Below are 13,056 nucleotides of genomic sequence, written 5' to 3' on the forward strand. Positions count from 1 at the left end.
CTAGAAGGATTTTTTCTGAACATCTACTTTGCTATGTTACTGGAACTGAAAGTTCGCTTACATTAAGCTTTCATATTTCCTTGCAATGTTTCCCTACTTCCTTCCCCTATATTTCCCAATTACAAATTAAACTCATGTGGGCAGGAGCTGCGAAAATCATCTTTGCACTTGCTTTCTACTACAGGACTATTTATAAGCAGGCTAAATGAAAGCCAGCTTGATAGAGGAGACTCAAAAAATACTGAATTCCCCAGTAGTTGAATACTGAATTCAAAAGAGATCAACTTGCTAAGATTTCATTGTTTCATTCTTAAATAAAGTTTATATATTTTCAAAGTTACAACAACCAAAAAAAAGAAGAAAAAGAAAAAATTCTATGAATCTGTTTGCTTTCTCTCAAAAATTATACAAACATTACTTAATAATTCTACTGATATTACTTGGCTGTACATTTATTAAAAATACAGAAAGTCCTCTCTAGGCCTCATATAAGAAAAACAAAATTGTAGTAGTCAACTCTACAGATAAAACTTCTACCACTCTTGCTAAAAGGAGATCTCAATCTGTCCAACTTGCAAAACCTAGAAGGTTAAATCCCAACAGAAAAGAGCTGAGAAACAAGTACAGGTAATAGTTGATTATTTTTTAATGTTATATTAAGTTAAAAAAAGATACATAAAAGAACATTTTTTCAAGGAAAAAATACTCATTTGTGATATCTTAAAATCAAAACGATTGAACCCATGGAGATACAGAGTAGAAGGATGGTTACTGGAGGTTGGGAAGAGTAGTGAGAGGGTAGGGTGAGGGGAGCTAAGGACACTTAATAGGTACAAAAAAATTGCATGAATGAATACAGCCTAGTATTTGATAGCACAACAGGGTGACTATATTCAATTATAATTTAATTATACATTTTAAAGTAACTAAAAGAGTATAATTGATTGTCTGTAACACAAAGGATAAATGCTCGAGGAAATGCATATTTTCCATGATGTGATTATTAGGCATTGCAGGCCTGTATAAAAACATCTAATGTACCCCATAAACATTTATACCTACTATGTACCCACAAAAATTAAAAATTATAAAAAAAAATTATGTGGTGTTCTTAATGTTCACCTTTCTGCTTTGTTAAAGAAGCAATTAATAAGGCCCGGCAAGAATAAGACAGTTGCCCCCCATCTTTGTAAAGATACTTAAAGCTGAATTATTCATTCTTACTTTTCAATAAATGCTTTCGAAGTATTTGAGTTTCTCCTGTAGGAATATAGGAACAGTTGAACAAAGGTACCATAACATTTTATAAGAGATTTTTTTAAAAGATTTTATTTTTATAGTCTGAATTTGCCAAATATTATATTCTCTTTCATTATTCAATAGGTATTTTCATAGTTCTATGAAGCAACTACCCAAAGACAAGGAACTTCAAAACAGAAAACAGCCTATTTTTAAAAATAACTTGAAATCTAAATTACAGATATTTAATGCATTAAGGATTTTAAAACTCAGATGAAAGTTAGCATAATCTGTAATTATACTACCTCTAAAGCAACAACCTCTGTCTACAAACCAAAGCACAGCATTTGAGGGGGAAATTAAAGATAATGGAGGGGTGGGTCTAACTACAAGCCCTCTTTCAGGTAAAACAATTTTCCAAAATATAGTATATTCAAGAACACATTTGTTATATGTGTATAGTACAGTCCCATGTATGTTCAGAACCGATACTAGAAATATCTGAACAAGACAGGAGGAACTGCTTCGATTCATGGAGGAAAGTGATGTCTAGGTCTTTCTTATCTGTGAACCACTTAAATGAAGGCACGCTGAGTGTCTAACCAGTAATATCTAATGCTGTCACCCTGGGGAATCTGGCACAGTATCTTCACATTAGCAAACTGTATGAAAGAAAATCTCCTTTGATGTTTTCTATGAAGTAGTGGATAATGACTTATATTTTTAGTGCTGCTAGAGCATTTAAAGTGAAGGGACTCTGCGGGTTTAAGAGAATGTACTAAGAGATAAGAGACACAAAACTAAAAATAGATATTTTAATTCAAGCCTAGCTAAACCAAGCAGAGTCTGTTAATTTTGATAAAACTGATTAAGCAGGTTAAAGTTTTTGTTTTAAAAGTTTTAAGATTTTAAAGACTTAAAAATTAGTTTAAAATTGACTCATTTAAGTTTTAGTAAAGCAATACTATATATTCTCTCACAAAGCACTATAACTGAAAGATTTTTTTTTAAAAATAAAAACATACAAAATAGCTTTTTACAACCAAGAACGAAAGAGTAGTTACAAGGTAAGTTACAGTATTTCATGAAGCTTTGATAAGAATCTCAAACATGACACAGAAGAAATTGCCTATTTGCCCATGAGATGAGCTATAATTTAGTCTCCAGGCTCCTTTGGCATTGTCCTTAAATGCAGAGGAGGAAAGGGTGAAAGCGAGCCTAATTAATCTACATTTCTGTCTTTTTTATTTTTTTGAGACAGAGTCTCGCTCTGTCACCAAGGCTGGAGTGCAGTGGCGCTATCTTGGCTCACTGCAACCTCTGCCTCCCAAGTTCAAGTGATTCTCCTGCCTCAGCCTCCCGAGTAGCTGGGACTACAGGCATGCACCACCACGCCTGGCTAATTTTAATATTTTTAGTAGAAATGGTTTCACCATGTTGGCCAGGCTGGTCTCAAATACCTGACCTCAGGAGATCCGCCCACCTCGGCCTCCCAAAGTTCTGCTATTATAGGGATGAGACACTGCACCCGGCCCTTACATATCTGTCTTTCTTAATAAACAATTGAAATATGTTTGGCTCAAATAAATCAAAACAAATATCATCTTCTTTAAGAGACTATTATTATACTTAAGGTAAAATTGTTTTAAAGTAAACTGATACTAAGCCTTTGAATAAGGAAAACAATCTAGAAAATACACAATTTTTTGAATAACCAATTCACCATAATCTAAACATATAACAAATAAAAATGTATTTTGATGTGTGTGGGGTAAGGAGAGTCAGTCTCCCCAGCTCTTAAAAAAATACTAAAACGATAGAACAAAACCAGAGTGCAAAAAACTTCAAAACTGCTTTTAAAGAATGATAAGCTACATTAAGTTGGTATGAGTTAACATACATGATAGAGATTCAGCCAGAAACATGAATGAGAAAAGATGAAATTCTTAAATTGATGGTAAGCAATCATTCATTTATTATGCATGTAATTTAAGGCATTTAACTCTCTTTACAACACTGCTTGAAGAAATCAAACATACCTATTATAATAACAATATAAAGCAGCACGTTGTGAAATCCCCAAAGCAGTGATATAAGAATTTTGAAAACTGAGATAACAGTATCACCTAAGAAAGCCTTATAAAAGAGAACAGATTTAAACTACACCTTCAAGAATGAGAAGTATTTGGATAAGCAAGTGGAAAGAAGCATATTCCACAATAGAAGACCAGCACAAATAAAAGTACAGTCTCACTGGGAAACAGTGAAGAAAGCTATCTAGTTGGATCCATGATGATGAGAAACACAAGATGAAATTGGAAGAGTACAGTAAAATCAGACATACTAAGAACCTTGACTACTAAAGATTATGGAAGCCTAAATTTATGCTCTCAATTGCTGGTTTCCACTTGCTGGTCCAAATGTTGCTACATCAGACATACTTGGAGAGCTTTATAAACACATTATGTTACTGAGCCTCACCCTTAGAGATTCTGAAAGAGTAGAGTGAAATCTACATCTAAGCAAAGCTTCCAGGTGACTCAGATACAGCCAGACTTAGGTGCTACTGCTCTAAGCAACAGTAAACCACTGCCTTTTGAGAATGAGAGTGACATAAATGTAGCCATCTCACTAGTTTTTTACAGTTAAAAGCTTTAATAATAAAAAGTGGTACTTTCATTTAAAATTTTATATTTTTCTTTTATTCATATTATTTCCCTCAGAGATCTACTTCATAGGATCCATGTGTTCTCTGGCCATATACACTTATAAGAACCCTGAACCCATCATAATCTCACCAAAATATGTAAAAATTAATTTTTTGTTTGGTTGTTTTGTTAAGAAAGATGAACTGGAATGCTGGAGGGCAAGGTTCTAATAGCAGTTAGGAGGCTGTGAAACTACTCAGTAATGCAGGCATAAAATGACAGAGATCTAACCACGATGGTAAAAGTAAGAATAAAAATAAAGAGATAAATCGGAGCCTTGACACTCTATAACTTCTAAAAGAAAACACAGAAAGTATCCTTTGCAACTTTAGAGTAGGCAAAACTTCCTTTAATAGGAAAAAAGTTTGAATCATAGAAAAAAACGATAAATTGGGTATCAATGAAATTCTGCTCTTTGAAAGAAAGCATTAAGAAAATAAGAAAGCATGCCCAGACTGGAAGAAAGTACTCTCAATACACATGGCTATCAAAATGATATTAAAATGTATTAAAGAATCTTTAAAACGTAATAATACAAACAAGACAATTTTCAAATGGGCAAACATATGAAATGAAACTTCGCAAAAAGAAGATGTAAAAGATGGCCAATGAGTATATGAGATGCTCAACATCATCAGTAATGAGGGAAATGTAAACTGAAACCACAGTATACCACTAAACACCTACTGGAATGAGAAAAATAAAAAAGATCAAGGATGTAGAGCCACTGGACTGCTCACACACTGCCTAAGAGGAATGTAAGAATGGTACAACTACTTTGGAAAACAGCTTGGCCATTTCTTAGAAAGTAAAACAAACACTCGCCATACGATTCAGCAATTGCACTCCTAGGTACTACCCCCCCCCAAAAAAATGTATCTCCAAAGCACTGTATACATAATGGAATTCTATCACACTACTCAAGAGTCAAAGTTTGAAAAACTTGAACCTCCAAAAATATGACAAAATTGCTTGGAACTTAAGAAGTCTGAGTTTTATCTAAGTTCAAATTTTAGCTCTATTACATACTATGTAGACTTGTAAACTTTACCAACTGCTCAGTTTCCTCTTTCGTAAAATGGGGGGAATAATTATTTATACACCATAAAGTCCTCGTAAGAATTGCATATTAAAGCCCTCAGAGACATGAGGACCTTTAAATGTTATTCACTATATTATCAATAAGCTTTTGGAACTCTAATTCTTTCCATTCAGAGCTAAAATGCTGGTCATGAGTACTTGAGATATGATAGATACATCAGAGGTTTTCTGGACATTGGTTTATCTCCTCCAGCAGATAATCTTCACCATGACCAAAAGCTAACAGATAATCTTATTTCAAACAAACCCCCTGCACATGAAAACTGTAATACGGAATTTCAGTGGAAAAATCAGAGGAAGTAGTTTGCTTTACAAAAAGCCAATGGGTTGACTTCAACAAAGAAGTACAGCTATTATGTAATTTACTCTAAAAATATTAATTTATTCATAAACTTACCTAGGAACGTTAAAGTGCAAATAAAGATATGACTAACACTGTGGCTGCTTTAAATGCAAAAATTAGAGGGTTAAACATGGGCCATCCATACGAAAAGAAGTTCTAAATGAGCCTCTAACCGATACTGAAGTATAGCAAAGCCTGAAATGTCAGCCTTCAACCCAAATGGAATCATTTTTTATTTAAAATCCTGATGACAGTAATGATAATAATTGTTATTATTATTATATCAGCTATCATGAGTGGTTATCATACACCAGGTGCTAGGCTTTATATACATATTAATTCATTTTAAATCCTAATAAAATCCTATGTGCTAGATACTATTATCTTCATTTTACCAATGATTGAAACATAATGAATATATTAAAATCCATGAGTTCCTCATGATTTAAAAAAACTTAAAAGGCAAAAAGAAATTGTCACCACTGGAATTAGACTTCACATCATGCCTTCAATCAAAAAAGTAATACTTTGCAATAAACAAACACCCACACAGCCTACCTTTTCTGTAGGAACTAACTATATTTCACATTTACCAAGTAACCCTAAGTGATGATCTTGTATATGAAGAAAAATTTCATTAACATGTATAAAAAGAATGACAGAATTATAAAATCACCATTTTTCAGCACCTAATATTGTAACTGATTCAGTTAATGATAATCAAAGGATTTAAACATCTTTCAGTAAAAAGTTGATGGGGGACAGGATTTTTGCAAGGTGCCAAACATATCATCTTTATCTTCACTTTCAAGTCATAAGGAAGGAAAAGATGCAACTTTCAACGAAGAGAATCAGGCTATCCTCATCTAAATCTACCAATCTTGTATCACTAGCAGCAGCAGGACAATCAGATATTAAGTAAATTCTTACGTGATGCAGCCTGAAGTACTACACACTCCCTACAAAGTATTCCTGCCAAAAATGCTCTGGCTAGATACAATCGAGCCTTTGCATTTAACTTCTACTTTACAGAAATTATAGAAGATAAAGAAATTAAGTAATACTGCAAAGAAGCAATCAAACACATCTAAAAAAGTCAAACACTCTAAAGGACATTGGCCATGATCCCTTTTTTTTTTTAGATGGAGTTTCTCTCTTATTGCCCAGGCTGGAGTGCAAATGGCGCGATCTCGGCTCACTGAAACCTATGCCCCCCGGGTTCAAGTGATTCTCCTGCCTCAGCCTCTTGAGTACCTAGGATTACAGGTGCCTGCCACCATGAGCAGCTAATTTTTCATATTTTTAGCAGAGATGGGGTTTCACCATGTTGGCCAGGCTGGTCTCAAACTCCTGACCTCAGGTAATCCACCCACCTCGGTCTCCCAAAGTGCTGGGATTACAGGCATGAGCCACTGCGCCCGGTCAGCCAAGTTTCTTAAACCCGTCAAAGACACAAAAGAAAACAAAAGTAAACAAGGAGACTCTTTAGGATTAAGGACGTAATGACATAATCAAATAACATGTACAGACTTTATTTGGTTTCAGCAAGCCCACTGCAGAAAGATTTGGGGAAAACTAGGCGAAATTTAAATATAGACTAGGTGTTAGGTTAAGTAATTATCATCAATTTTGTTAGACGTAATAAAGGTTTTATGGTTATATAAGAAAATGTGTTCATTTTTTAGACACATTTAAGTATTTTGCAGTAAATAATGAGGTCTGTAATTTACTCTAAATATTCATGCTGTACTCCAAATAAATGAAACAAATAAAACAAAAGGTTAATAACTGCTTACATCTACACAATGGGCATATTAGTGTTCGCTGTACTCTTTTTTTAACTTCCCTGTTTGCCTGAAAACATTCATAATAAATATAAACAAGTGTAGTTTTAATTATTAGTAACTAACCCTTTTGTTGGTTCATTAACTCCTGAGTTAAATAATTCCTCTAAATATTCTAGTGCACAGATACACGAATTAGAGAAACCATATCTATTACAGTCAAAATTCTGGTACATAGTGCCAAAAAACCAGGTCGGTTGCATTGTTTCAGAATTTTATCTTAATGAAGCTTATTTATACCAGAGTGTGTACCACATATCATTTTTCAAGTCTTCCAAAAAGCATTTTGGCAACAAAAATGCTAACTTTTCAAAAACACCACTGACAACTAAGTAATATATGTTATAGTTATTTTCATCTTGTTACATAAAATTTTTATAGTTCCTTCAATGCTATATGAAAGTGTTTCCATCTAATATATGGCTAGAAAAAATTTTCTATTAAATAAAGTAGAGGCCGGGTGCGGAGGCTCACGCCTGTAATCCCATCACTTTGGGAGGCCGAGGTGGGCAGATCACAAGGTCAAGAAATCAAGACCATCCTGGCCAACATGGTGAAACTCCATCTCTACAAAAAAATACAAAAATTAGCTGGGCATGATGGCGTGCACCTGTAATCCCAGCTAGTCAGGAGAATCGCTTGAACCCAGGAGATGGAGGTTGCAGTGAGCTGAGATCGCGCCACTGCACTCTAGCCTGGTGACAGAGTGAGACTCTGTCTCAAAAAAAAAAAAAAAAGAAATAAAGTAGAAAATGATCATGTAACTTACTATTTACAAGGTAGTACTCATTTAAAAAGTTACTAAAGCCAAATTTCAAAAGATAATTCATAAAGTTACATCAAACCTGACTAATTACACAGTATGATAGAACTCTAAATTTAATTTTTTAAAATAACCTAAGTATATATTAACTTTCAAAACACCAAATTTCACTTCTCAGTTTTAAAAGCAGAAGTCCTTCCACCACAGCTCTGAGTAGTACTACAGGAGATTTCTGTACATTTGATTAAATAAACTTCAGCTGAGGAGCAGAATCCATTATACAAAACTTATCAATTATGAATTAGAAGGTGTGATCCCCGAACTTCTGAGAGTACCCAAAGACCCTTCCAGAGGGTCTGCAAGGTGAAAACTAGTTTCATAATACTTTTTCATTATGTTGCCATTTTCACTGATGGCACAAAAGCAATGTTGGGTAAAACTGCTGGCAACTTAGCACAAATCAAGGCAGAGGCACCAAACTGGAGTAGTAGGCACTGAATTCTTCAGTCATGCACTCACAGAAGAATGACAGTTTCACTTACAGCTGTCCTTGATGAAGAAGTAAAAATTATTGTTCTTGAGCCTTTAGTACACAAGACTTTAATATTCTGTGCAACAGAATGAGAAGTGTACATAAAGCCCTTCTCTGTACTATATTTTTTAATGTGTCAACACTTGGAAGATCTGCATAATTCAGTGAGCAAATATTTTCCAAATGACTAATGCATGATGTTACAAAATCATGCAAGAATAAAGAGCCATTCAAAATTCAAGAGTGAATTTTAACAGAGTATGAAAAGTGTACTGATAGCGCTTCAGTTTCCAGATTGCAATTAACATTAAGAAAATTACTACTAGTCAAGTTTTGACATATTATCAAAGAATATCTATAATTATGTATAAAACCTAACAATGTAATCCTCCTTTTCCAGCTCTCTCTCTCTCTCTCTCTCTCTCTATATATATATATATATATATACACATATATATACACATATATATATGTGAGGCCAGATTTTATTCATATACTTCAATCGGATCATCACATCACAACAGACTGCAGAAGCAGATACAAAAATGCAGGTGTCTTTTAAGCTAGACATTAAAGTGATTTGCAAAAACTGCCAAAAAGCAGTTCTTAATCATGGACGATTTTGTCCTTCAAGGGACACTTGGCAACATCTGGAAACATTTCTGGTTGTCACAACTGGGGAAACTGCTATTGACATCTACTGGGTAGAGGCCAGGGATACTGCTAAACATCATATAATGCACAGGACAGCCCTCCACAACAAAGAACTGTCCAGGCCAATATAGTGCCAAGGTTGAGAAATCCTGAAAATAGTTCCAAGATTGAGAAATCCTGGGATAAACCAATACCAACCTTCTCAATCAACTTTTTGGGGAGTAAAGGGAGAGAAAACATTGTAATTCTTAATAAAAATGTTACTTATATTAACATGTAATGGGTTTATTCCTTTAAATGGATTAAATTTTTAAATTTCTAGTTTTAATTTACAATATAATAAATATCAATAGATATAACTCACATAAAGAAAAGTGCTTCACAGTCTTCAATAATTTTTAAGACTACAAAGGAACCATGAGACCAAAAAGTGTAAGAATCACCAAATTAGATGAATGATATAACTAACGAAATATGTTGGAGAATATTAAAAAAATTGTAAGTCTAAAGGAAAGTGTACTCATTTCAAGAGTATTATAGATGACCTAAACAAAACAAACAAAACCCCTTACAAAACCAAATAGTTAAAAAGAAAAAAAATATGATAGTCCCCAGATGTCATTCTCCCCTTCTCCCCTCCAAAAACAAAACAAAACATGAAAATCACAACTTCCTACCCTGGCTATGAGGACTTGCTGGACTAAGAGATGGCTGATACAAATCTTTGGTTGGCGTTGGATAAGCTTCTTTTCCTTGGCGCTGACTCATCTTTCCTGGTGTCAGAAGTTGAGATTCGTCACTGTTTGCTACAACAGCTCAAGGAAAGGAGAGAAAAATAATTAGTACTAAAGTCATAGATTTACATAATAGTATAGTTAATAACATGGAATAAGATCATAACTGAAATGGCCTTGGTGGTTATATTCATTTTACCAACTCAATACTTTAATAAATTCTCATAGTCATCTTGTTTTCACGTTGGTTTGTTACTGATCCAAGAAGAATTGACTAACAGGTATGTTTGAATCAAATATACAAATTATAGACATTATAATAATGAAACTGATAATGAAAGGCCTAAGGTTTACTGTGTGCCTTCCATTGTGCTATTTATTTACTCTTTATATTTACCAACAAAACAATAAGCAAAAGAGTCATTTCCCAAAAAAAAAATACAAATGGTCAATAAATATATATAGATACTCAGCCTCATTAGTAATCAGAAAAACTACAAATTACTAGCAGTATAAAATAATATTTGACATTCACTAGAATTTCTAGTCTAATTTCTAATTTTCATGAAAAGTCGGTACGATAACTGTTTTAGAGAGGGGGAAACTTGAGGGTCAGAGATTGCCTTGCCTAAGGTTAAACAGTAAGTAATAGAGGCAAGATTCTAACTCAGAACCATTTGGTTCCAAAGTCTGTCTCTTAAAGCTTGCTGGCCCAATAACCAATTTAAGTAGTGCTTTGAAGTTGCTTCTCACCCCTTTGGCCATCCTACTATCTATTGCTCAGTAACAGCGAGCCAGGCCCAGTTTCAGAGAGCAGAAACAAAGTGAAAACACTCAATGAAAACAGGGTAAACTGCCAAGTCCAAAGTACCTGAAGATCTCCACATTCTTTCATTTTATATTCCTATGCTTTCAGCCTATAAAAACTCAAGTTTCATCTTAAGAAAGGGCGATTTACTAGCACTTTGGCAAGCCAAGGTAGATAGATCACCAGAGGCCAGGAGTTCGAAACCATCCTGGCCAACGTGGTGAAACGCAGTATCTACTAAAAATACAAAAATTAGGCGGACGTGTTGGCACGCCTGTAATCCCAGCTACTAGGGAGGCTGAGGCAGGAGAATTGCTTGAACCCGGGGGGCGGAGGTTGCAGTGAGCAGAGATCATGCCATTACACTCCAGCCTGGGCAACAAGAGCAAAACTCCATGCCCCCCAAAAAGATGATTTAGTCTCCACCATAGGTTTTATTTGTCAACACAGAATTTCAGAATTTCACATTCACCTTTTTATCATCATGTCCTTTAAATCTAATTGGTTTAAAATGTTTTCTATTGTGATAGTTCTCAAAATTTTATTTCAGCTCCTTAGATTCCAAAGTAAAAATATAAAAACACTGCACTTTTCATCCAAAATATAAAAAATTATTTTTCCAAGTCAATTTAAAAAAATAGACTGATGACTCCCAACTTCATATCTCCCACTAAACTCAAACTTACATACCCAATTGCCTGCCTTATAATTACCTCTTATTTACAGGCATCTCAGATTTATCTAGAATGTAATTTTTGTTTCTGCTCATCCTCCAAACCTGCCTCTCCCCAATCTCAGTTTGTGCCATCACTACTCCCCTCTCACTACTTTCTCAGGCCAAAACCTTAGATGTGTTTTTATTTTTCTCTTTCTCTTACCGAGCAATCTTTTAAAATCATAAGCTCCTGCCATAATAGTCTTCTTGGTATTTCCTCAAGAAAGGCCATCTTTTGCCCAGTCACAGGGCTTTATACCTCTTGTTCTTTCTACCTGGAATATTCCTACCCCAGATCATCACATTATTGGCTCCTCTCATTTGTTGTCTGGGCTCAAATGTCATCTCTTCAGAAAAGCCCTTTGGTTTCTTCATGGTGCTTTTTAGTACGTTCTTAATTTTAACACAGCACAATTAAGCATTTTTTTTTTAGAGTTAGTACCCACCACTTCACAGTTATACTCTATCACTTTACCTTACATGATTTTCATTGTAGCTCCTATCATTATCTGAAATAATATAGTTTATTTATTGCTTGTCTTCCTCCAGTAGACATTAAATTCCATGAGAGAAGGAAGTTTTGTCTGCCTTATTTTCCCATAAATTCTCAAGTCCTGTAAACTTCCTGCCATATTGAACGTGTTGCTTCCTACCATACTAAAGATGTTCAATAAAATTCTATTGAATGAATCAATAAACCAACTTTATATTTTTAGAAAACATCATAAAATATATGGTGTCTCTTTCAGTTACTAAATCCAAGATTCATTTGATTCCTAAAAATAATTATTAAAAAATAATTTTAAATGTATGGTACTGATGCAGAGAGATAAACTGACCTACAGAACATAGCAGATAGCTTTCAGAAACAGACACATACATACATGGAGTTCAGATATACAACAGAAATCGGGAAAATAAATTACTCAGTTCACCATAGGAGGTTTCAACTGGTCATCAATATTGGAAAAGTAGATAGAACTCTACTTCTTACCACACGCAAAGAATACTTCTATGAAGACTACAGACACAATGTAAAAAGCAAAACTGGAAAACCTTTAGAATAAGAGAGTATCTTCATAAACTTGGGACAGAGATTCCTTTAAAAAGACACAAAAAAACACTAACCCAAAAATAAAAAAATCAGTAAGTTCAATATTAAAAGTATAAATTTATTTAAAGATATCATAAACTGAAAAGGCACAAAACAAGATATTTGCAACACCCATAATTAACAAAAGGTTGGTATCTAGAATGCTCTTCAAAAAAAAAAAACTACTATAAATCAATAGAAAAAGAACATCATCATAATAGCAAAATAGGGCAAAGACTTGAACAGTGATTCGCAGAAGAAAACTGCAAACAGGCAATAAATGTATGAAAAGATGTTCATCCTTTTTTAGTAATGAGGCAAATACAAATCAAAATAATAAATATTTTATACTCAGTAAAATTAACAAAGATTAATCTCTGATAATACCAAATACTGATGAGGATGGGATCATCGAGATATCTTAAGCACTATTAGTGGAGTATAAGTTGATACAAGCACTTTCGAAAGCAATGTGAGCTTCTTATATAAAACTGAATACCCTGTGGGTCTGACAATTCCACT

At 34.0% G+C, this 13,056-nt stretch overlaps 1 protein-coding gene across 21 annotated transcripts in view; it reads right to left on the reverse strand.

Moving 5' to 3' along the window:
• Positions 1 to 13,056, reverse strand: part of OSBPL8 (oxysterol binding protein like 8) — a 220,619-nt gene that overhangs the window by 96,614 nt on the left and 110,949 nt on the right. For 12 of the 21 annotated variants that reach the window (XM_077952326.1, XM_077952323.1, XM_077952328.1 and 9 more), the window contains 1 exon segment: positions 9,862 to 9,999. In XM_077952326.1, the coding sequence (XP_077808452.1) occupies positions 9,862 to 9,952 (91 nt within the window). In that variant the 5' untranslated portion in view covers positions 9,953 to 9,999. 21 annotated transcript variants of the gene reach the window in all.

This window comes from Macaca mulatta, chromosome 11 (genome assembly GCF_049350105.2).
Source record: "Macaca mulatta isolate MMU2019108-1 chromosome 11, T2T-MMU8v2.0, whole genome shotgun sequence".
Classification (NCBI taxonomy): domain Eukaryota; kingdom Metazoa; phylum Chordata; class Mammalia; order Primates; family Cercopithecidae; genus Macaca; species Macaca mulatta.